General features: G+C 43.5%; 1 protein-coding gene across 1 annotated transcript in view; it reads left to right on the forward strand.

The window, feature by feature from the left end:
• Window positions 1–25853, forward strand: part of CSMD1 (CUB and Sushi multiple domains 1) — a 467695-nt gene extending 441842 nt beyond the window's left edge. Inside the window, exons 56-63 of the mRNA XM_039255776.1 lie at window positions 2075–2186; window positions 4493–4672; window positions 5949–5993; window positions 8508–8669; window positions 11085–11197; window positions 11979–12066; window positions 18728–18860; window positions 22499–25853. Coding sequence (XP_039111707.1) covers window positions 2075–2186; window positions 4493–4672; window positions 5949–5993; window positions 8508–8669; window positions 11085–11197; window positions 11979–12066; window positions 18728–18860; window positions 22499–22658 — 993 coding nt within the window. The 3' untranslated portion in view covers window positions 22659–25853. The remainder of the gene's footprint in view (window positions 1–2074; window positions 2187–4492; window positions 4673–5948; window positions 5994–8507; window positions 8670–11084; window positions 11198–11978; window positions 12067–18727; window positions 18861–22498) is intronic.
• Window positions 25854–26667: the final 814 nt, after the last annotated feature.

A 26667-nucleotide genomic window follows, 5' to 3' on the forward strand; every position in this document is an offset into this window, starting at 1 on the left:
CATTCCTACACCCCCTGAAAGGAACTTGCCATGGTACCTATAAGGTAGAATCTGGCACATTTTATATTAGGTGTCAAATATGGCCTAATCCTCAGGTTAATGCTTTCCGGCGTGTAGAAACCTCATGCCACGTGTACAGCGATACCTGCAAATACTACGCTGAATAACGCTCTGAGTAACTCCCATTGCTTCTTAATCTGCCGTCACAGAGCCCACGTGACGTCCACGTGTAGTGACTGCATTCAGCAACGTATCCCTGTGACCTCTCTTAAGCAGCTACTAGGGATGGATAGGTTTCTCACTCCTCTGAGGACAACATCAAGTTACACCAACAAGAATGATAGATTAGATCCCAAAGCAAGATTTGTTAATAGTTTAAAGACACGGATGCCATCTTTTAAGGAGATGGCTGACCCTTTCAGAGAAATCACCCCAAAATGTTTTGTTTTCTTTCTTTTTTCATCAGGACACATTACGTTGTGAGTATAACAGATTTTAGTGTGTTCTGAAACATACTCACGCAGAGTGAGGCACTGCAGATTTAGAACATCCCGTGGCGCACTGCGTTAATCACGCAATTTAAATACTACCCTCCAGTCTCCAGCCTGCCTTGTCCCATAGTTCATAAACGCCAGGTTGATTTACAGTGGTCAATCTGGAGTGGCCAGGGAGCTTCTGCTAAAAGATATTCTATTGAGAAGGACTGTGTATTTTCCTCTGACCACTACGTGATGGAGGCTCTCCTTTATCTTCTTGCTAGTAAATAACATAGCGTATTTGCCAGGTCTGACTGGGGCCAGCGACGTGCTGATGAGGAAATTCGATGGAGGCTGTTCCTGATAGGTTATGGGTTAACCTTTTCCCATCGCTGCGTCTCAAATCCATTATTCCTTTGCAGTTTAGATAAATTTGAACTTTCTTTTTCTGTATAAATTCCGATCTCTACCTTTAGGTGCCAGTGGTAAGGAACAGCTTTTTAATTTATTTTTTTTCTGACCTGCTTCATCACTATTCATTGTGGTAACTATTGCACCACGTTTTCCTCATAGTTATTGCTGCCCAAATCCCAGTGAGGGAGATGGGGACTGACCCAGACGGGAAGACAAATGTAGAGGAATTAAGGAACTGGTTGGAATCTGCAGAGCAAGTATCAAGGTGCGCTGTTCACCTGTGCACTTACCTGGCTTCGTAATGAATGCCTTAGGAACCCAATGGGTCCCATTCTGAGCTGCAGGGTACACGAAGCTACCTTCCAGGTGTAGACCACCTTTCCGTAAGCTCATTTCATTTCCCTTTTCTGTGCTCCCCAGTCTGCATGTCCCAGGTATAAGTGATCCATGACTGGGGAAGATAATCGATTCCCTTCAACACATGACCACCACTCATCCTCAGAAAACATGTTCACAGACCCCTGGGAACCTTCCCTCACGGCGCTTGCAGTCACGTTAGGGGAGTAGATAAACATAGGCATTTCCAGGACGTGGCAGTGTGAAGCATATGATGCATTCCTGGAAGGTCAGGAAGGAATGTGCAGAAATGAAAGGTAGCAAACTATCGAGAATTAAGGGGAGGAGATTGGCTTGTGAAGGTCTACTGAAGATACTTCCGGCGTGCAGGTGGCAATAAAGAGTTCAAATATCTGCAGCTTCAGGAGACAGATTGATTTTCGAGAGATTCTTCAATAGAGCAGGAGCTGGCCAATGCCCAGAAGCGCTACTGAGAGTGATTTGGTAAGACCAACACCTTAAACAGGAGTAGCAGGAGATAATGGAAAAGGGAAACATTATCATTACAATCTGAAGACACAAAGGGCTACAAAGAAAGAGAAAAAGCATACTTTCATTCCCCAAATAAACTCCCTCTTGAATGACCACAGTTCTCTGTACCTACCTGTACCTGCACCTCATGCAGTGAGCAGCCGAGCCGTCACACGCCGCTAATGTCCATGTTGGTTCAACCAATGGCCTGACATGTGGCTCGCACATCTTACCCCAGACCCTGACTTGCAGCCTGATGACGTAGGGTCACGTGCATGTGCTCTGCCTCTGAAGCCCATGTCGGATCTCCTCTCTAGGTGGGAAGCACGGTGTTTTTCAGGTGCAGGAAAGGTTACCACATCCAAGGTTCTACGACTCGGACTTGCCTTGCAAATTTAACCTGGAGTGGAATACAGACGGAGTGCATACGTAAGTAGGATTTCCTCCACCACACCCAGCAACTGCCTGTTTCTTCTCCAGCCTCTGGGAAGCATTTGCCCTCAAGGGAAATAAGGAGGAACTGCATGGTTTTTGTTTGTTTGACCATTTTTAATTCCCTAAGCCAGAGTGTCTCAGAGTCTGGTTCCCTAGAAGCAGCAGAACCGGCATCACCTGGGAGTTGGGGGGTAATTAAAATTCTCAAGCTGTAGCCCCAGACCTTTGGAATCAGAAACTCAGGGGTTGGAACCGGGTGGGAGTAAAAAGGAGGGCCAGCAAGCTGTCGTTCACCCAGCTCTGCGGGTGATGCCGGGCACACTACAGCCTGAGAGCCTGCCCTAAACCACGCACAAGTGCATAACACTGGTAAGGCTCGCAGAGAGAAAGCGTTCTTATCCACACTGTTATTATTCTAGAGTGTTTGCATCAGATTATTAAAGAGGGGAAAATGGATCACGGGATATGTCACAATGTTAATAAAAATATCTTAAATGTTTTTTTTAAATTATTTTAGCAAAAAAGTGCGTGAGCAGGGGAGAAGGCAGAGGGAGAGAGAGAGAAAATCTCAAGCAGGCTCCAAGCTCAGTGCAGAGCCCTACGTGGGGCTCAATCCCATGACCCTGGGATCAGGACCTAAGCCAAAATCAAGAGTTGGACACTCAGCCAACTAAGCCACCCAGGAGTCCCTTAAATGTCATTTTTGAAATTCATGTGAATTGATTGTTCAAATTGCTACTTAGGATCAAATTTTATGTTGTGACTTAATCATGAAAAATAGAAAAAATATTGTAGGAACAATTCATAAGTCAGCATTTCACCCTCTATCAATTTAGTGAAATACAGAATCTTATTTTCTTAAAAAAAACAATGTTATGAAAAATTCTTTTAATAGTATACAGGATGTGATTTTTGCACATTTATCAGTATTATCAGATGTATATTTAATTGAAAGCTATCATCTCTAATATTCTAGTCAAATTATATATGTGGATATTAGATACACACAGATATGCATACATATGTATATATATTTGCATATAGACATGTGTATATGTATATATAATCACATGTGTGTTTGTGTCTGTCAATCTTAGAGCTTGCTAATATCAGGTATTCATATGTTGAAAGTTTACTGAAGCATAAAATATTATGCATTCATAATTTTAATGTTGTCAACTTGTTTTATAATCATCTGCAGAGTCCCTTTTGAGACATACTTAAGAAGTTACTTGAGATTTAAACATTGCAGTCTTATTCACGCCTAAATTAGAGTTTAAGAGAAATAAGAACCCATAACATCTCACTTAGCTTTCTAAAGACAAATCAAATTTTTACCAAAATTAACTATTCATTTAACTGAATAACAGGCTTGTTAGCTGCCACCAGACAAAAGTCAAGGCATATTTCTTTTTTTGTGGGGGAGGGGGATGTCTGCGGGGCTCAGTTAGCTGAGCGTCTGACTCTTGATTTCGGCTCAGGTCCTCATCCCAGCGTCATGGGATGGAGCCCTGAGTCGGGGTGCATGCAGAGTGTGGAGCCTGCTTGGGATTCTAACTCCTTCTGCCCCTCCCCCTTTTGCACATGTGCATTTGCTCGCTCGCTCTCTGTAAAATAGAAATTAAAAGGGTACCTGGGTGGCTCAGTTGGTTAAGCATTCAGCTCTTGACTTCAGCTCAGATCCTGATCCCATGGTTTGTGAGTTCAAGCTCTGCATTGGGATTCTCTCCCTCCCTCCCTCCCTCCTTCCCTCTCCCTCTCTTTCTGCCTCGCCCCCACTCATCTGCTCTGTCTCTTCCTTTCCCTCTCAAAATAAATAAACTTTAAAAATATAAAATAAAATATACATTTTTAAAAAGTGCATTTCTAAACATGTGCCAATCTGTGTGTGTTTAGCTTATAGGAATGGTCTTTTAAGGAAATGTGACATATTATTTATCTTAATAGTGTATCGGAAATAATCTATTTATTTCAACGCTATGATTTATATTCTTAATTTCTACATGTAATTATTTACACACACTTATACGTAGAGAGGGAGATGAGAGAGAGACAGAGAGAGAGGGTAAGAGGGAGGGAGGAACGGAAGGGTAGGTAGAGAGGGCTGACAGATCCCAAGTGTTCATGATGTTAAAAGTTTCAGAGAATATGGGGGATGTTTAAAGATACCATATTCTCAGTTTTAAGTTGTAAACTCATTTTACAGCCGTTTCCCAATTTTGCCACATTCCCTTCTTTAGACTCTGACTCTCTCTTGAACAAAGCATCAGTGTTTCCTAACGGAACGCTTGCTGTTTCAGCCCACGCCTGCAGACAGCCAGAAACGCCAGCCCACGCGGACGTGAGGGCCATAGACCTCCCCACCTTCGGTTACACTTTGGTGTATACCTGCCACCCCGGATTCTTCCTCGCGGCGGGGTCCGAGCACAGGACCTGTAAAGCGGACATGAGATGGACAGGAAAGTCACCTGTCTGTAAAAGTAAGTCACTGAGGAGGGAGCGGACGCCCCTCCCCACCGCGCAAAGGAGCGCCCGCCGCCCACCGGGCCGGCTGCGGGTTGCAAGTTCCATAAGTAACAGCCTCATGGAAGTGATGTCAGTCACCGCAGCTGAATCTGTGCTTCGTGTGGTGAGCCGTGTGTGTGAACGTGTGCGTAGTAAGTGTTTGGTACAATGCAGGCATAGTCTAAGTAGACCTGCAGATTTTAGTATTTGCTATTCACACTTCCAGCCTTCCGCAGAAAGGCTGTGTGTTTAAAGAAAAACATCATGCGTTAAAAGGCCAATAAGATGCACCGTATTTTTGGAAAATGTATTTTTTAATGAAAATGGGCAAATATCACCCAGGATCGGTGAACATATAACTTAGCTGTTATATTTAAGACCACAAGCGGTTTGGTGGTGGAATATAACATTCGTGGATTCTTTACATTGATTCGAATTACAAAAACAATTAGCGTGAAAATGATGCATGAAGTACCCAAAAATTTGTGTATTTACAAATGAGAGTCCTAATTCAGGGTCAGATCTGATGGCCAAACTTGCGGATTCCCCACCAAACACAGATTACACATGCATCCAATATGACACGGCATCAGCAAAAACCATGGAGTGCAACAACATCTGTGACTTTAGTTTTACTTTCTTGGAGCCTGTTCACATTTCTCAAATTAGGAATTCTTAAGACCTTTACGTCTCCCTTGCCCTTCTCCATCAGAAATAGAAGAATACAAACTTTAAAAAGGTAATTTGTAGTTCGATGCAGAACTAGAAGTGCTGAGAGATTTTGAGTTAATTCCAACGCAATAGACCAAGTTAAGCATTCTGCAAGGGAAACGATTTGGTATTATTCAGTATCTATCGATTTGTACTTGCATTGGTCTGGGCGAGGACTTGCAAAGTCCAGAGAGGCCCCGAATCTTAGTGATCTTGTTCGCCGCCTGCCAGTTGCGGCCAGCGCATCCCAGAGACGGAGATAAACCACCCTCGTTTGCAAGGCTCTCTGTTGTACCACACCACACGGACGTGCACTTGTCACAGCTGCACTGGCTTTGCCCGTGAAGCTCCGTTTTTTGACAAACACAGAGGAGATTCTGCTGGGAACATAGGGGTTTAAAATGGATATGTATCAGATATTCCTATTTTGTAGCTTCAGGCAATCTGGAGAAAGGAAAATTGCTTCAATTTGACATTTTTTCAAACGTACTCAAAAATAAATGCTTTTTTGAAAATGATAATTTGTCTTTTTACTTGTAGGTAAAGGAGTGGGAGAAGTTAATGAGACAGTTACTAAAACTCCAGGTTTGTATTCCAGAACAGTCCTAGATCTCAACCACATGAGCGATTTGTTCTCTTCTCTGTACAGGGAAACAGACTCTAGTGTGCAAATCCCCGTTTCCACTAGACCGTGAGCGGGCTAGCGTGCCAGCGACCACCACGCCGCGCCCTCGCACATTTCTCTTTCTGTCACGACGGTGGTTTCTTAACGGAATGACAACACTTTACTTAAGACGAAAACATGCAGCGTTATCACACACTGTTTCATTAAAAGGCGCCTCGCATTGTGTGGGCAGAAACGGACACCAACTATTGATCATAGAATGTGATATAATGGAGAGCCTTATAAAGAGGGTTGCGATTCTTTCCTCTAAACAGGAAGCTGATGTAAATGAGGCATGGTGACATCAGCAGTTAGTTACCTTGAGCAGTTCAGATGTGGAGCTCCATTCTTTCCCCCACGCCAAGTATCTCCATAGTTCAGGCATCCCCTGCCTCCCAGCATGTTAAGTATTGCTTTTTGTGTACGTGGTGCCTTGCGAAATGCATCACACAGAAAATCAGAAAGATGCAGTCCTATTTCTTAAATGAGATGCTTGCTGCTCCAAATCATCTGTGTTATAAATGTAGGGACGATTTTAATCATACATTATGTCCCCAACTTATCACGTAAGTCAACCTTTTTTTTTAACATAGAAAACTTGTGTAAATACAGAAGGGCATTTCCCTAGTGTTTTCCTTGTTCGAGTTTTAACACTGATTTTTTAGGCAGGAAGGTCTATTCTGACATCAGGTGCGGAAACCGTGCATGTGACGTTCTTGTAAAGTCATAGTGCAGTGTTAAAATACTGCCATCTCAGCCGAGGCCAAATGTCCCGCCATGATTAAAGGAGTTTTTCCAATGGGCACTGTGAAGTGTAAACACTACTTCTGAAAATCATTCTGAATTATTCTATTTCAATGTTACTTACAAAGCGAATAGGAAGTCAGTAGTCTCTCCAGGCAGCATTGTCTTCAGTGGAAGGAAACACAATCAATGTGTTGCTGTGATGGTGTGTTTGTTCTGTTTTTGTTTGCTTATTTTGTGTTTCAGATGTTGAAATACTTGCATACTTTATTTTGAAGGTGCATCCATCTTCATCAGCCCACCTTTTCTCATTCCCTCCGAAGGGACTGGCTAATGGCCGTTCTCTGTCGAGGTAGCACATCTCAGCCCACCTCCACTTCCGGTCATTGTGTCACACTGCAAACCAGATCAGATGGGAAGGGCCCCAGGGATCACCGCCACCTCGTTGCTGATGGCCGTGTTGAGAGACACAAGCCAGCTCTCGGATACTGGTTACGCCTTACCGCACCCAGTCAGGCATGACCCCTTCCCCCCACACACCAACAAGAGCCACTCGTCAGGGACGGGCTGGAACAAGCACATTCATAGCTTCAGCAGAGTGGCTACATTCTCATTGAGGGAAAACAATCCTGACACTGTCATAAAGCCTGTTTATTTTAGTAAAGGAAAATACAGCCTTTTCAGCTTTGCCTGTTCAAACTGGGCCCCGAAACTGCCGCCAATGGATGGGCAGAAGTGTTGAATGCCCCTTGTCAATAAGCAGATGTGGGACACGTCCACGTTGGTGTTGCAGTTTTTAACCTTCTTCTAAAGAGCGTTATGATTACACGTTGAGCCATGGGAAGGACTGACACTCTTCTTGAGTGCCTCCACCGCTGGGCTCGGTTTCGTAGGCGTAGCTGAGCTGGGAAGACAGGACGATAGCCAGTTGCACTGAAAGGGGGCACATGAACATGACCATCATCTATGAGTGTCCTAGAAATCACTTGTTGCAAGTGGATTTGCTAAAAAACTTACTTAGGGAGAAATGCATCTTTACGCATATACATGGCATTTGACATTGTTGCCTCTGACTTTCTTAGCAATCTGGGGATACTTTTCACAAGAATAGAAGAGCGTGGTGAGCGGGTGGGCTCTCCTTGTGAGAGAAAGATGTCCAGTCCCATAGCACCTGGGTCCCTGTGAACTGGGTGAGCTCCCTCTACTGGTGCTTTGACATGCGGCCTTTCTGAGGGCAGGGGATTTGTGGTGGATGATACGTGCCTGTTCTCTGAGCCTTCTAAGTATTCCAAAGAGTCGACCTTGATGTTAATGAAAAATCAGCAGTGATTTCCTGGGTTGGTCTAACATCTTATTATTAGATGCAATAACCTCACCTCATATCAGTTGCTCTGAGTCACCACACCCTCTGGCCTTGGCACATCCATTAAAACAGGACCTCTTTGGCACCTAAAGTATTTCTCCCGCAAATTAAGGCACGAACGTAGGTGTGCATCTCACAGAAATCTCCCTCCCCATTCCATTTCCATCTCATACACAGTGTGGAGGGTGTGGATAGGTCATCTCTGTCCTCATTTCCGTCACGATCTGTGACCTCTCACGCAACACATATTATGCCTCTATGTTGTAAAATATCTAAATTTATTTTTTCTGCATGAGCTAACATTCCTCTGGTTTCCCCCCCCCCACAGTTCCTTCAGATGTATTTTTTATCAATTCAGTGTGGAAGGGATATTATGAATATTTAGGGAAAAGACAGCCTGCAACTCTAACGGTTGACTGGTTCAATGCAACAAGTAGTAAGGTGAATGCGACCTTCCTGGAAGCCTCGCAGGTGGAGCTGAAATTGACCGGTAAGCCCTGAGGGGTTTCATTTTACTGAATGAAGAATGTGAGCAGAAACAGAACCTTTATCTCCTCACAGAGGGGGGAGCTAACCTTTATTAAATGCTCTTTAAAATTACATTGCCTTTGCATAAGCTACATCTCACGGGATCCTCTCGAGAACCGTGGTAGGTTGGTATTCTCGGTTTTAAAGATGACACAACCCAACCAGTACAGAAAAGCTCATTAATTTGCTCGAGATGGTGCATGTGACATATAAGTCAAAGACATAAGATTTATATCCAGACCTGCATGTCTCCAATCTTCATTCCGTCAGTGTCCTTGTCTTCAGCTCACACTCCTCATGAGATTTTTTTTTCTCCCACTGTTAAAACAACGCCTCTAATTTATATTCCAGACCCCATTTTATGTACTTAACATGTATTATCTTTCTCCTTCTTACGTCAATCCTATGATATAAGCATCCTTATCAGACACATTCCTTACTGTAAGAAAGAGAGAGCAAGAGAGTGCTCCCAGGAAAATGAAGTGTCTTTCCTAAGGTGATATGGTAGAGGTAGAATTTGAACTCAAGAATCAGGATTTCAGCGATCTGAACCTTGAGTCAATGCTCTTAATAAGAGCATCGCCTTTATGGCTATACAATGTCTTTTTTAAAATTTTTCATTTATTTCACTTTTTACAACTATGTGTCCTTGTCTACAGTCTAACTCCAGGGGGTAGGGGTTTACTCGGAGCTGTTCCCAAGGCCCAGCCCTGGGCCTGAACACTGAGAGGCCCCGAAAGGCACCTGCTCTTCCCCCAATCACTGGAAAGTATGGTGGTGGGCCAAGATTCCCCCCTTCTTCACAGTCCCCTTTCCTGCTTCCTGACAGTGGAAAACATCTAAATATACATACAGTGGATTCAGGAAAAGTGAAATAGTTTCTACTCCAAGAGGCTTAGCAGGCATGTATCTGTGAGCCCAAGGTCGCACAGCCGCGCACAACTTCACACATTGAATGTGTAAATGGAAAAGCGATTCAGGCCACGTGCTCAAATGTACCCAATGTCGAAATCAACCCAGGAACTCTTTAAATATCCAGATTCCTCACTCTTCCCCAGCTGCATGGGTTAATCTTTCTCTTGGTGGAGTTTACATTTACTCCTTTCTCCAAGAAGGTGCCTCCAGAAGAGGGAGGGAGGAGGACGGGAGAGTGTGCAGAGCCTGCGGCGACCACAGGGATGCCGTGTTGGGGGTGGCTGTTTGGTCCGCACACCACACCTCACGAGTGTGTATTTCATGATGTCTGACTACAGCACGTAGCCCTGGGGTTCAGAGATTTAGAGGCTGAGTCGGATGCCGACAACACGGAGATGCTGAGGGGGAAAGGAAGACCAGCCCAGAAGAAGGCCTGGGGCAGTCCCTCTTGTCAGATGGGCCCGACTGAGTCCCTTCCATCCTGTGCACCCCCCAGTGGAGACCGGATCCTGGGACAGCAGAGACTTGCTTCTCTAATTGAGTTAGTTAGCAGTCAGTCTACATTAGTCACACTGCCGTGTTCTCTGGAACTAGCAGTGTGATCTTCCTTGACCCTGTGTTCTCGCCACAGAGGACAGTTCAGTTTTATATTATTATTTGTTTAATTCTTGTTTGTTTACTTGTCTATTCCCTCTATTGGTGGGGAGAGAGCTCTGGCTATTAGCACATTCCCCGCCTGCGCCAGGCTGTGTCCCCTCTCCTCTGGGCCATGCTGTTATCTGTCCTTACAGCTGCCTCACAGGAGGCTGAGCCATGTGACTGTCCAGTCTGTCCTGCCTAGAACCACACTAGCTACTCAGGGATGCTTGGCCCTCTCTGTTCACTGTGTCGTTCTCTCTATTTAGAAGTAGCCATATTTAGGGGCGCCTGGGTGGCTCAGTTGGTTATGCGTCCGACTTCGGTTCAAGTCATGATCTCCTGGTTCTTGAGTTTGCGCCCTGCATGGGGCTCTGTGCTGACAGCTCAGATCCTGGAACCTGCCTCAGATTCTGTGTCTCCCTCTCTCTCTCTGCCTCTCCCTCACTCATAGCTCCGTCTCTCTCTCTCAATAATAAATAAACATTAAAAAAAAGAAGTAGCCCTATTTGGGGCTTCTGGCTGGGATCTCTTTGTCCTCACAAGTGACTAAAATATGAATCGTAAAAGCTAGATTAAAAAATAATATAATTGGGTGTGCGTAACCTTTATTTCTTCTGCGGGATGAAGACATTGAATGCAATACAGTGGATGGAACACGGAAAACGGAAACCGAAGCTCAAAGTTAGAAACAGCAATGATAGTTTCCGTTACTTCTGACATTGCCCTCTCTGCACCATATCTCACAGCAAATGGGTTGAATGCCTGAGTTACTGACCTTTGTGAATCCCTACGATGTAAGAGTAACAACTTTGATTTTCTGTAGGAGTTTACAAGAAGGAAGAGGCTCACTTACTTCTGAAAGCTTTCCAGATTAAAGGTCTCACAGATATTTTTGTTAGCAAGTTTGAAAATGACAACTGGGGACTCGATGGCTATGTAAGTACTTCCTGTGAATGGTTGTCTCACGGCATGGGGGTCTGATCATTGCTGTCTGTGCGAGGTGAAGGCAGCCACAGGGGGGTTCTGATAGGAGCCCTGTTGTGTCTGCCCCTTGGAAACTCATCATTCCCTGTGTTTAGCAAACAGCAGGGTCCTTTTAACCTTTTTTTTATAAAAGAAGAGACTTCATTTCTGAAGTGAGAAGTGAAAGAGTAGGTGCATCTGTGGACAGAACAGGAACTTAGATCCACATCCTGTATGTGACCCCACATTCCACCCAAAACTCTGAACATGACCGTTGGGTAACCACTATGAGAGTTCTAAACAAAAAGTCACTCCCAGACAGAAATTTAAAAAGAGGCATTAATATCCTTTTTTGCAAGTTAACTGTCATTTGTGTGCAAAACTCATTATCTGATGTAAGAGTACACAGCCTCACATGATGTTCACCAGACAAGAGTGTGTCACAGAATGAGTTTAACACAATGTAGGTTATGTTTGAATTCCTGTGTCTGCCCCCCCTTTACAACCCATGCTTATGTTCTTAATTTTACAACCTATTTCATGGTGAAAATGAGATAGTGAGGATTTATGTGAGTCGAAGTTCATGTGTGTCTTTTCCAGTTTTTAACCACTGATGTATCACTGGAAGGAAGGAAGGACGTGGGGCACAGTGTTTAACCTGTAATATGTAGCTGTGAGAACTATAGTTCAATTATGACAGAACAGAGCACTACTAATCCCCAATGTGCATTGTTCTCCCCTTCATACGTACCAGGTGTTGTCGGGACTTGAAAGAGGCGGGTTTACTTTTCAAGGCGATATTCATGGAAAAGACTTTGGAAAATTCAAGCTGGAAAGGCAAGGTAAATGCTCTTATGTTATTTTTTTAAAGCTAGTGCCAACTTGGCTTTCGCATTTTTTGTGCTCGAAAGAAATGGAAAGGCCATGACCTTGGAAGAAACATAAACAAAAGTAATGGGAGAGACAATCACGTTTTACGACAGGATGATAAACAAGTGCTCTGAACCATGGAACCGACCCATACGAAGCTGGAACAATGCAGAGCGTAGGCCAGATGTGGAACTAGTATCCTCACTGTATGAAGAGATGCTAAAACTACAGAGACAGCAAAGCAGAGATGAAGCTCAATTAGAGAGAACTAAGCTAACCACATTGCCATAAGAGAATCAGAAGAGGGACGAGGAGTAACCAAGAAAGTACAAAAAATTCTTTAACTCCTAAAAAACATATATTATGGTAACAAAGGTTTTCCATTTTTAATGATCAGAACATCAGAGTTTTAAAGCAGTTCTTCTGGGGAACAGTAGAAACGGGGCACTCCGTTCTGGGGGTGTCCAGGCAGAGAACAATAGGTTAACACTACCTTTCACCCAGCGAGTCTGCCTTTGGAGATTTCAGCCAGACAAGGGTGAAAACAGTTCTTCGTGCATAAAGGGCATCGTTTAAATCAATAAATTTATGCAACATATCACATTAAATAAGAAGCAATTTATTTCAGTATATTTCATTAAAGAAGTGAGGACTATATTGACTATATTGACGTGGAGGGATGTGTGTGACTTCTACAGGAAGAAAAAGTTTACTGTGGATGGACAGACAGTTCCTCCTTCCTTCTTCCTATCTTTATCTGCTACTTGATTTCTACCTTAGTTACCAAAGAAAGAAACTATATGAAAAAAAATCACTGGATTAGAATCTTCGCCCATCTACCAGCTAGTTTTGCAATCTAGGATGAGGTAGAATCTCCTTGGGCCTCTGTCTTCATCTGATGTCTAGTAAGGGAGTCACTTCTGGGTGGTTAGGGAGACTGAGGGAGAGCAGGAAGCATTTGCTTTGTGTGAGTGGAACTCTAGTCACACGGGAGTCACTGCTGTTGTCACTGCTGACATGGATGAGAAAACACGTTTGTAATGAGATTAGCACTGCGTTTCTCCTGAACAGCACAGGCTACTTTATACCCTACTTGTAGAACTCTATTCACATAACACTTGGGTGGAGAACACAGTGCCCATAAAGGCTTTGATACCAGAGCTGCCTTTCAGAGGCCCGGGGGTATAATGTTTTGTGATGATTGTCACTTATGATTCATTTCATAAGACTCTTAACAAGATACTGAGGGGTTCCAAAGGAAATGTATACCGACCTGTGTAGTATTATATTTCAAATAAAAGCTTGACCAAAAATAACATAATCAATCATAAAACATTCTAATCTCACCATTCCAAGTGCAGTAATTCTAAATAGAAAACCTTTAAATTATAATGTCCACAGTGGCCAAGATGGTGATTTAAATTGGGTTATGTTATTTTGAGGTAATGAAAGAGTAAAGGCATGGGGCCAACACTAATGATGAGTCGAGTTTGCTCTCTTGTTCTAAAGGCAAAACCCCTGGAGGTATGTGCCCTCCCCCTCCCCCAGCACACGCTCCAGTAATTCCGCTGAAGGACACCCCGAGGAGCCCAACACCACAGCCTGTGGACTTCTGGGTTCACTCATCCAACGAGCCTGGCCTGCGCTATCGCAGCGCTGGTACATATTTCTGTGCACGGCACCATTTCTTCCAAATCCAGCAAAATAGGAGCCTGCTGTAGCACGGGATCTTTATTCTCACATGATGATGAGTTTATTGTCAAGAAAAACAGTTTGCCTGGCAAATAATTTGAAGCACAAGCAAGCCTCCCCATTCAACTAATTAGAAAATTCTTTGTTTAAATAATGCCTCAACAACAACCATTCATCTATGAGTTTGGCTAAGCCCTATTATCGTGGACGAAAATAAACTACCTCTTAATCATCTGCAGGCAATAGATAAACGGGAAGACAGTGATGACCTTTAAATGGATTCTAATCCAGCTTGGGTGGAAGGGCCACCCTACTGCAGAAACTCCAGTAGGAACCCGAATGATAAGTTTAAGCTGAATTGCCCCACACCCAGCGTCACATCCACATGCAGACAGCACGGAAGAAAATCAGTGTAAAACAGGCCTCTGTTAAGGGAATTGTATCCAGACTACATAAAGGGCTTTTAAGGTTCAATAAGAGAAAAGCAAATAACCTAACTGAAAAGTTGCCAAGGGATTTGAATAGACCTCTCTCCACGTACGTACAGATGGTCATTAGGCAGCTGAAAAGGTGCTCCATGCCACTAGCCATTTGGGAAAGGTAAACCACAGTGAGAAGGCACCTCACCTCACGAGCACTGGGAAGGCCATGAGCATGTGGCCGAGTGGAGGCAAAACGGGAGAGAGATTGGAGATGTCCTACTTTGCAGATGGCTCATTAACAGTGGTGCAGGTGCTGTGGAAAACTGGCTGTTTGCCACACAGTTAAACATAAAGTAACCATTTCATTCCTACACATATGGACAACAGAACATGTAAGAGCGTTTGTTCATGCAAGCATGTGCACAATGCCATAGCGGCACTATTCCTAACAGCCCGAACGTGGAAGCCACCGATGTCCACCAGCTAAGGAACATACAAAGCGTGCTGTATCCGTACAAGGGAATATTATCTCGAAGACATTATACTAAGAAGCAGAAGTCATGCACACATTCAAAACACACAGCGCACAATTCCATTTATATGAACCATCCAGAACAGGCAGATGGAGAGACACAGACAGCAGACCGGTGGCTGCCTGGGGCTGGAGGTTGGAGGGTGAGGAATGACCTCCACGGATACTGGGCTTCCAGTAGGGGAGGCGGCAGTATCCCTAAATTAAGTCGTTATGATGATGGTAACACCGTGTGACATACTAAAGACTTTGGACTGTATCCTTGCTGTCTTTTTTTTTAATTTTTTTTTATTATTTTTACTTATGTTTTATTTGTTATTGAAATAAAATTGACGTGCAGTGTTTATTAGTTTCAGGCGTACAACCTAGTGTTTCCACAAGCCCATTCGTTGCTGGGGAATCACCATGCTAAGTGCCGCCGCCGTGTGTGTCACCATACAACATGACTACATTATTATTCACAGTATGTCCTAGGCTGTACTCTTCATCTCTGTGACTTACTTTATATCTGGAAATTTGTACCTGTTCACCCCCTTTATCTATTTCACCCACCCCCCTACCCACCCTCCTCTGGCAGCCATGAGTTTGTTCTCAATTTAAGGGTCTATTTGTTTTTTTGCATATTTTTAGATTCCACATACGAGTGAAATCTGTGGTATTTGTCTTTCTCTGTCTGACTTATTTCACTCAGGATAATACTCTTCAGGTCCATCCATGTTGTCACAAATGGCAAGAACTCCTTCTTTTTTTTTTTCTTCTTTAACTGAATAACATCCTATTGCATGTGTGTGTGTGTGTACACATATATGTATATTACATACACGCACACACGGACACACGCACACACACATATTTGTCCACTGATAGATTTATATATACTTTGAATGGGTGGGTTCTCTAGTATGTGAAGTTCTTTCCATAGTGATCTTTAAAAAAATTGAATGGTTGGCTTATATCATGTGAAGAGATGTTCACCCTCATTCTTAAGCAAAGATATGTAAATGAGAAACTAAGGATGCCCTGTGTTGGATTTGTCAGAGCAGCAACAGTAGTGATCCTCTGAAGAAGGGGGGCCGATGGGAGGGGAGGGCAGGGTCGAGGAAGAGGCTGGTGGTAGGTACTACACAACTGTCCAAGTGTTTTGTAGCACCTCCTGAAATACCGGTTGAAATGAAATTGGAACACCACTTTGGAGGACAATCTGGTAAATATAGTGACATGAAAAGTTACAAAGTCTGTTAGGTAATGAGTCTACTTCATAGAACTTGTCCTGTATATTTAGACTCCTGGTGATGGATAGCTTCAGAAAGAACGTTTTCATTGCAGCATTAGAAAAATACCAGAAATGGCCTGAATGTCCTACAAAGGTAGATTGGCTGAAAAATTTCTGGCATATCCAAGTAATAGTCTACTATACACCTACAAAGAAATAAATCTAATTCATGTGTGCTGATGGAAAAATTTCAAAGATGGATGGTTAAGTTGAAAAAGCCAAACACAAAAAGTGTACATAGTATTCCTATTTCTTAGAAAAGTTTGGAAAGGGAAGTAAACATATGTATTAATAGTACATTGTCGAAGGACATTAAAAAATAGCCATAAAGAGGAAGACTAGCATAAAGAGCAAGGAATGAGCCTTTATTTCCATTGTCCTTTGTATCACTTATGTATCTTTTTCTGCCATTTCAATGAATATCATGTGCATGTATTACCCTTTAAATCATTGAAACAAGAGTAAATAACTGAAATTCACCAGGAGCACCTGAAGGCATGATAATTTCAAAGCACACCTCGTTGTAAAGCCCCCAAGGACCTTCTTTTCTACCACTCTGTGTTATGATGGCCAGTCTCTTGTGGCAGGTCAATTTTCCACGATTTTATCGATGAGAAGTCTGGTATCTGTTGTGGTCAAAAGTAGACAGTCTTGTCTGTGGATAACAAAAAAACAGCTTCGATTAATTTGAGCAGAACACAGATTTATTATGATGAGGTAAAGAGAGTCACAGAACTACAGAAAGCTGGAGAATGAGGTGTGGTACCTTCATGGAAACTGGTTGACGCTGAAGTTCGACGTGGCCGCGCCGTCTCTCACTCCGCACGCACATAGTGAGCAACTACTGTGTCTTCGGTTCTCTTGTTGGCGCTGGGGGTCCAAGAGGAAAGCTAGCCGAGCAGCTCCCCGGGCACAGTGCACGTCCTGCCCTAGTACACACGGGGCCCGCTGGGCGTGTGGCCGTGTGCCCAGTGCGTTGCTCTAGGCAGTGGAGGTGCCCCGGCATTTCAGTGTCACTGCAGATCTGTGGAGTTGGTGCCACCAGAGCGGTGTGCCTCAGCTCCCTGTGCGGGACGGCCGTGGGCGGCTTCCCAGCCTCCGTGGGGTGCTGTGCATCGGTCACTCCAGCTCCCTGCCCACACTGGGGGCATCTGATTGGATGCGAGATTTAGACAGAACATGTATCTGGCATTTTCCCTTGTGTGGCGGGCGGTGAATGCACCTGAAAGTGAAAAATTAAATATGATTCATATGTGCTGATAAGGAAGGATCTCAAAGAAATATGGTCACGTTACAAAGAGCGAACATCAATCATAAAATATGCTCACATTAGAACTTAGGATGGTAGGGAGTAGCGTAACCCTGCATCTGTGGAGGCAATGATAAGTCAAATTATTGTCATGTTTTTACTGTGAAAATGAGGGGTTTTCTTTTCATTTGAAACGTTATTTAAATATATTTAACATTTGAATGTTCACTGGCATTCGTGGTTTGTGAAAGAAAAACAAAGCTTCTATTTAACATTGCATAAATTCTGGAAATACACTTCTAAAACCAGGTTAACTTATTTTTAACAATTCTGCTACATCCAGATAACCTGTCTTAAGCCTTCACACACGCACATTGAGTGAGTTCATATTAAGCCAAATACATTTCAAAATTTGTGTTATGGGTAGATTCTTTACATCAAACTTCCTTATTTGGAAGGAATTGCTTAATAAATGTTTTCTTTTTTTTTTTTTTTTAAATATATATTTTATTTATTTCTAGGAGAGAGAGAGAGAAACAGCGTGAGCAGGGGAGGGTCAGAGAGAGAGGGAGTCACAGACTGAAACAGGCTCCAGGCTCTGAGCTGGCAGTCAGCACAGAGCCCGACGCGGGGCTCGAACCCACGAACCGCGAGATCATGACCTAAGCGAAAGTCGGACGCTTAACCGACTAAGCCACCCAGGCGCCCCAATAAATGTTTTCTAATTTGAATTTTCATCATTTGCATCTCTCTCTGTGCCCTGCATCTATTTGCCACTCTGTAGATATGGATTATAAACACATAGTTATGTCACTTTTGTGATATTTGACATGCTTACATCCACCTTCCTTCTGATGGACAGAAATCACGTTTTATCACCCTTTTGTGTTCTCATGGAAACTGGCATGACATTGAGCTATAGTCTTCTGTTGAGGATTCTTAAACCCTAATGAATTTTGGTATCTACCTAAAATGAAAGAGATTACACCAGTATATTCGCGTATGGAGAATGTAATGTCATTTATATAGACACCTGGAATATTTGGGTAATTTCATCAGCTACTGTTTTGCTTGAGTCTGTGTCTTAGGTCAGGATAAAACGGCAAATGCTGCCCATCTCTGTTCATAGATAAAAACCACATGGATACTTTCAGCTTTTGCTTTAATGCAGATGCAGATATCTAGGACTGAAAGTCAAAGTCACAAGGGATGGTGCCCCCTTAGCCTTTTTCACAGTTGACATGTGAGATTTTTTCCATGGGATTCTTGAGGGTCATTAAGGAATAAGTTACTTTTTGTAACTTAATCATTAACATAGATGTTAAAAATCTTTCAACAAGACTGACCATTTATCTATGGAATTGAGCTCCGGCTAGACTTGGGACCCATTCATAAAAGTCACCAGAGGTTTATCTGGAGGCATGAATACAGTACCTGCAAACTAATTGTTCCTTTTGTTTTCCAGATCCCTTAAACTCGGATCAAGATGCTTCAAATCATTACCATGGCACTAGTAGCGGCTCTGTCGCGGCCGCCATTCTCGTTCCATTCTTTGCTCTGATTCTGTCTGGATTTGCGTTTTACCTCTACAAACACAGGTACTGTCTAACACTGGGAGGCCCTGGTCTGGGAAATGCACACTGCTCCCCGTCACACGCATGCACGTTCCCCACGCGCCACGGTTTCTCTCTCACATTACCGATGCTCAGATGGGTTGGCTTTGTCCGCCATACTTTTTTGGCAGGGCAACCTTGGGTAATGAACTTTAGGAGAATAAGTAGATGATTAAGAAATAACATGCTGTTTCTTTTTTTTGTTTTTGTTTTTTTTAATTTTTTATTTCTAGGAGAGAGATAGACAGCATGAGCAGGGGAGGGTCAGAGGGAGAGGGAGTCACAGACTGAAACAGGCTCCAGGCTCTGGGCTGGCAGTCAGCACAGAGCCCGACGCGGGGCTCGAACCCACGAACCGCGAGATCATGACCTAAGCGAAAGTCGGACGCTTAACCGACTAAGCCACCCAGGCGCCCCTAACATGCTGTGTTTCGTAGTCAACTGAAAGATGCAGTAAAGGGCTATATTTCGACTTTCAAGATCCATGGCCGGTTATTGGGAACGCTGACATGGCGTTTCCACCTGCCAGAAGAAGATTGAACAGTATGGTCTCTGTGAGTTCTTTTAACTCCATGAATCTGCAATCTAGAAATTGTGGACCTATTCCGTTTTTGAGCCAAGAGATATCCCATGTTCCATCGCTTGAAAAAGTGTTCTGAATATCCATTCATTTGCACATGTGCATATTCCTGCTAACCAAAACATGTCAAAATTGGAGAAAAACAACTTTAGTGGAATAGATCCTTTCTTTCCTGGGAGTCAATGTGAATTCCCCCCATCCTCAAAAAAAAAAAAAAAAAAGCTGTGGGGGAATTATAAGTCCTTATACATTTGTCTTTCTCTGGATAATATATTAACTGGAAGAACACGGCCTTATGCCAAACTGTTCTAAAATACAATTTAGGATAGTGGTATTCCCTACATATAATAATAAGAAACTAAGAAAACAAAATAAAAATTTTTAAAAACTATGATTCTCTAAGATATGAAGGTATGTTAAATGTGGTCTGTGTTTATTTATGTAATACAGAGATTTCTGTTTAATCCTGGCTAAAAGAAAGAAAGAAAAAAGAGGTGTGAGGATGTTTTTAGTGTCTCATAGCATAGCTTAAATAAGTGCTTTCCTGTGCTTTTCAAAAATATATAAAATAATAGGAATGTCACTTCAAAATTATATTGTGTATGTGCTCACATACATTTCTTCACGTTCATGTGGTTGGAAATGTACTTATTTTAAACATATAATTCAGTAAAAGGAATCTCAGAAGGCACAAAATTAAAGATTGGCACACCTATATAAATAATAATAATATTTAAATAGTATCTATTGTTATTTTTATTTTGGAGAAAACAATATTCTCTGCATATCTCGTGAGCTTTATCTTCAGATTTCTCCTTGGGGCCAGTGAAAATGTAATAAATATAAAAAAAGATAGCCCACCACTTTATCCAGTAAAATACCATCTGGAGAAGTGCTTCTGTTCTTAAATTAACTGAACTCTATAAATTAAAAGTACACCTTCTTTCACTGGTTTCTGTAGGAAACATAACACCCTGATAGATACGCATACAGTAGGAATTAGTAATTCCTACAAATTCGTTTTTACTTTTCAAAAAAAAACCTGTGGGCCTCCACGTTAGCCCCAAGGGAAAGAGGCAGTTCATGAGGGCTCCTCTCCCCACCCTTTGACATTCCCGGTGTGTAGGGGGCTGTCTGGACGCCCCCTGCTGTCTCCTCTCCCACGTGCGGGAGTCAGACGGTGTCCCAACCTGCCAGCCACTGTCACCTTGAGGCGCCTCCTGGTGGGGCCGACCCCTCGCGTGTCTCAGGGTGGCTCCCTCCGGCACCTCTGATCCTTTCAAAAGACAACCGTACACAACTCAGCACTTACAACACCAGGGGCAATATTCGATATCCACCATGGCTGTAGTCTTTCAAGCCTAGAAGCTTCCGTACCCTGTGAGGACAGCATTCAGCACTCAGTGCGCCCGCACGGGAAATGCGTGGGGGGGGAGCTACCACGGACCCGTTTTGTGAATTTGGTCCCTGCTTTGCATTCCCGCGCCTGTGGGCTGGCGGGGATTTCATCTCAGTGTGGCTCCCCCACAGCGTCGCCCACCGCGCTCATCCCGGGGGAGGCCGTGCTGTGTCTGGACGTGACAGAAGGTTGTCAAATCTCATGTCTCTCTTGAGCCATTAAGCCGCTGTGAGTTCCAAGTCTGCAGGGCCTCGTAGTTCTGGGTTCTGTGCGGCGCGAGGCATTGGGGTCTGTGGGAGCGAGCAAGCCACGCCTGAGCACCCAGGCGCGTCATAAATCCATTTTCTTTTGAGTTACTGCCATGCACCCAGGGAATAAGCCAAGCTATTTGCTTTCTCTCCGCTGGCTTCTTACCCTCTGCAGATGTAAAAGTTCCTTAACCAGTCGGCTCTGTGGTTCGAGTTAAAGCCCCATTCCTGCTCATTTCTGAGTTTCTCTCATTACTCTACGCTTGGAATGGTTTCCTCAATCAGAGCCAGGGCTCCTGACTCAGGACTCCCACAGGCTGCCTTCTCTGAGGTCCCCGAGTCCTGTCCAACCTCGGGGGGTTTTCCTGGCAGGTTGGGAATGGTGATGACCCCTGGCCTGGACGTCACACAGGGAATTTAGCCAGCTTGAAACGTCATTAACGTTTGGCTGAATTCATTTATTCAGTTTTGCTACTGGAGCGTTTTCAAGTTCAGTGTCAAAGACCTCTTCAACTCCTGGGGCAGTTGCAAACTGCTTTTCTACTGACAGAAACCTCATTCTCTGAAACCTACATCACGGAATTCTCTTTTTTCTCAATGAACATAATGTAAGTTAAGAAACTCTTAGTAAGTCACTATAACAGAAGCATCATCAATATTTTTGCTAGTGTGGTTATTTACATTAAAGTCCTGTTTTTACCACCTGGTATATTTTTCTTATGTAATTTCTTCTGGGGAGAAAAAAAAAAAACACGGGGGAACAGACCAGACAGCTTTAGGTCTTTTACATCTAAAATTACTTTGAATTCTCTAATCTTAGACCATACAGTTTAATTAGAGGAATGGTTTGACAAGGAGTCAAATGCCTTTTCCATAACTTAGTCACTGGTTACATTACATTATGAGAATAGCTAACATTTATTTGGTGAACATTATAACAGCAGTGAGCTAAAGTTTATGTTCCTATTTTCGTTTGCTCGGAACGGTCCTAAAGGGTTGACATCTTGATTAAGCATCTTACTTTTGAGAGAGGGACCGAACAGTGACTTCCTCAGGGTCATACAACTTACAAATGACAGATGTCGAAACCACACTCAGACTCTGGCATTGATGCGTCTCCCATGTTGCAAAGAATATTTGTAAACATCAGATCATTCTTTGATTTTGGAAACAGCTTCCGTTTTTTAAACTGTCTGTGTAACCCCATCAAGCCATTCTAAAAAAGAAGAAGGTCTCCAAGCATGGAGAGCACACGCTCCCCCACAACTATGTGTGTGCTCGCCTCGTGTGTGTGTCCCCTGCTGAGTGGGGAGCAAGGTCGTGTACTCAGCCCCAGCTGCGGTGCCTTGTTCTTGAAATCTGGGCACTGACGGGTTGTTCCTTCTCTCCTCTGTAGAACGAGACCAAAAGTCCAGTACAACGGCTATGCCGGCCACGAAAACAGCAATGGACAAGCTTCATTCGAAAACCCTATGTATGATACAAACTTAAAACCCACAGAGGCAAAGGCTGTGCGGTTTGACACAACTCTGAACACAGTGTGCACAGTGGTATAGCCCAGTGCCCCATTCGGACTGATTTCATAGCCATACCTCTGATGGACAAGCAGTAAGTCCTCTGGTGCCATATACCACTCTCCCTTCTAGTCTTGGCTTTGCTGTGGTGACCTTTCACATCTTCTGCTGGCGTCCGCGCAGCGGGAAGCTCCAGTCACGTGCGCCAGAGTCCCCTGAGGACCGGATGTCGCGGATTCTCACGCCTGGCTGCATCTGCAAAGGATCAAGGCACACTTAAGGAAGACTACCGAGTCACGCCAATACTTTGTACTTAATGCCTCAGACTTTCGTATTTCTGTGTGGCTGGGATGCCTTTCAATGCAATCTTCTGGGCACGTGGATACATCCCCTGGGTGCGGTGATAAAACGGTAGCACCACAATATGTTGTTTTGTTTTTTTTAATCCCCATAAATATGAATACTCTGAAAACAACAACAACAACAACAACAACAGAGCTCTCTTGAAGAAGACACCTTTCTGGTAGAGACGCACACACCTACAAACGCTTCACTTTGTCCTTCCTGAGACCTGACAAAGCTTGGAGGACTCACAGCTCCCCTCAATGTCCATTCCTAGGGCCATTTGCAAATTTCCCAGTCAGCTGTTCTATTGCAGAATTTTTGATGCACAATTTTTTGCACTAGTGTGTTATGAATGACTGAGTAAGATTCTGATAAAAATATAAACTATTTACACAGGGTTTATACACACTATCCATTGTATATAAGCATCTCTCATGTTGTCAAGCAAAACATCCACCACCCATCCGTTCAGTTGGCATCTTAGCAAAAGAAAATATCCCCAGATGTGGCACAGGTTTTAAAGGGAAACGCAGTGTTGAAGAGATTTATTTTATTATTGCTTCTTTTAGCTACATATGTGTGTTGAAGTCATTGACGATGTCCAACGAGGGGGGAAACAAGAGGGCTTTTCAGTTGCCGCACACTCTGTTCCCATTAGCAGCACCCGTGACCGCCAGTACTGCCGAGTGGCCAGGGGGCTGCCGAACTTCTGTTTGCCGTGGAGAATGTCAGTAGTAATTTATTTTAGCTAGCTCATGAGCTTACGAGGCTTAGCTCACCGTAGTCTTCCCTCCGAATCATGGTTGGTTCTTCCAGAGCACGGCCACTCTCTGCCGTGGCGTTGAAGGACGGTGCAGCGCAGTCACCCCTTGAACTCAGTGGGAACCGTCCGGGAGCAGAGCATCACGTGTTCCTCCAGAGGCCAGGAGACATTACACACACTCCTCTTTCCCAATCACACATTATACATATATCACTTTGTCCTTTGTTTCATGCTAATTCCAGATTCAGAGACAACTTGGGTGATTTTTCACCTTTAAAATGTATCATGCATTAAATTCTGAATGATGGTAGGAAGGAAATAGGCGTGGTCCCCAGTGCGGATAAAAACATCAAAGGATGAAATAGAAGACATGGCAATGAGATGGTGATGTCACAAAATCACAGTGAAGATTTTATTTTTATTTATAACTTGGCTAAAAGAGTTTTGAAAAGACAATGCTTATTCTGTTATTTGGGTTTTAGGTAGTCCTCCCCATATGGAAAACGTCTCCCTTCATTCTAGAGCAGCGTCCTTAGAGCCTTTCATTCCTGTTGTTGGAGTGGGCGTATTCACACCTAGCTTTAAGATGGATATAGTTGTATCTCTGTTGCATGTTTAAATGCAGGGCTTCAAAAGTGGAGGAAAAAATGGAGGGAAAAGAAGACACAAAAGCCTGTCAGGATACGAGTTCATTCTTTCATGTCATGTGTTTTGATTTGAATGCTTTAGCGAATCTTTGACCCTTGGTGCCCACCGTCGTGTTACTTGTTCGAAGGGGCCTATGCTGTTAGGAGGGCATAACTGAGCTCTTCTGGTTGCTCCCTTGCCTTCTGAACTCCAAATGGTGAATTCCTTAGTATCACGCTGAATTCTCTGCACCTTTTCCTCTGGCCAACCTGGTAACGTGACTGGAGATTTGCTTTGCAGCCTGGAGCCTTTACGCGGATTCTTCTCCTTAGACTAGATGAGGTCAGCCCGAGCCAGGCTCCTAACACACACACTGACCGGGAACAGAAAGGGAGCATGAGGAAGTTCCAGGATCGCTGTGTGCAGGGGAGAACAGGGTTACTATATATATTAGGTGTATATATATACATACATATATACATATAAATATATTGTACATATATCTAAGTTTGAGTCATTCAAACTAGGTGCAAAATGCTGACTTCAGAGTCTGAATCAATGTCTCTCTCCACCCATCCCTGACCTGCTTGCTGGTCAGTGACGTTACAAATTCCTGAAACGACAGGACATACGTACACACGGCACCCACATATCAGATATTAGATATTATTTTCCTTTGTGTGCACAGCAAACCCGACCTTTGGTTGCCAGTTTGGAGCATGTTATTAAACACAAAATACTCCATGAGATGGTCCTGCGAGAAGTCCGCTGAGTCTCTTCCTAGGGTGTGTGCGCGGTGTCGAACCGATCCCCTGCGAGGCATCGGGGCACGTGTGCAGGAGGTCCGTACAAGCGCCTTCTGCCGCGGGGCTGCGAGACTCTTTCCGGAAGCGCCCAGAACCGTGTGCAGGAAGGACCCCATGCTAACACAGGTTATGTGCTTCAGAGCTGTTTAAAACTGCTGCTTGTATCACACGTCTTGCCTTTCTTCAGGCTAGCTGCAATAATTTTTTTCTTCTGTAAGATATTTTGTAAACAACAACAACAAAAAAGCTATTATAAAAAAAAAAAGGGGGACAGAACGCTGGTATCATGATCAGGAAACCCATCACACCTCTGCCCACCCCGTGTTACCATCTCACCACATGCTGCTGACATGAAGTAGGTGCAAACGACCTTTTTGTACAGAGATATATTTTTTATGAAGAATTTGTAAAATTATTAAATATGCTGTAATTTTTTGATTAATGTAGGTAAATTGTTAAAAAATAAATGTTTTTACAAATACAGAACTGTAATTTTCCCAATAATGTACAATGTACCATCTCTAGCTGATTTTCAGTTCCGATCCTATTACACATGTATTAATATTAAAGTGGCCTGTTAAAATGAACAGTATCTCTTTTTTTGTCAAAAAAAAATTATAAAGAGAGTGTAATATAGCCTTGCAATGCCACCTATCTTTAAAGCAAATCAGAGTTCTAATTAAATATTTAATTTTAGATTTCTAGTTTTTGGTGTGAAGTTATTTTAGCCTAATATGTGCATGAATTTATTTTAGCGTAATTGGTGCGTGGAGTCTGTGGCCAGGGAGGAAAAGAAGGCAAGTGTTGGTAACGGGCTCTCATCATGTCTCGAACCAGCGTTTTCCCCCAGAGGTTGGCCTCGCAGGCGTGAGGCAGCACACTTGTGAATGAGCATGATCCAGAGGGGGAGGGGGAGGCTGACGTATCTCTCCGTGGTTCACCAGAGTCCAGTGAGAGCAGTTCTTTCTGTAGACGTCTACAGTGCAGGAAAGTGACACATAAGAACTTTATGGAAACACTTAACAAGGTGTTTCAAATACCACACTTGAAGACAACTCAGAAAAATTCCCTCTCTCAGCCTTTAAAATTCAGGGCCAGCTGCAGTCCACTCATTTTGGGGCTGAGAGAAAACACAACACTTTACAACTCCTCGGCGGCCCATCTGACTGAATGTCCTGCAGTTAAACAGAATGATATACTAATTTTCCTGAGAGTCGAGTTATTACAAAATGAAAAACAACCAATAATAATAAAAAAAAAATAGCCCCACAGTGACTTCAAAGAAATGAGTTTTGATATCTCACTTAGACTCTGCATCTCTATGAGTCCACAGATGTTTCTAGTTGCCACAGCTTGTGGACCTACTATGTTCCAGACGCTGTTCCACATGACCTGCATAAATTCAGATAGTCCTCCTAATTCACCTTACAGATGACAACACAGAAGTTCCAAGAAGCTAGTTAATTTCCCCAAGGATGCACAGCTAGACAGCCCATGCTGGGCTCTGTGC

The sequence above is a fragment of the Hyaena hyaena genome, unplaced genomic scaffold (genome assembly GCF_003009895.1).
Source record: "Hyaena hyaena isolate Hyena2069 unplaced genomic scaffold, ASM300989v1 scaffold_545, whole genome shotgun sequence".
In the NCBI taxonomy this organism is placed as follows: Eukaryota; Metazoa; Chordata; class Mammalia; order Carnivora; family Hyaenidae; genus Hyaena; species Hyaena hyaena.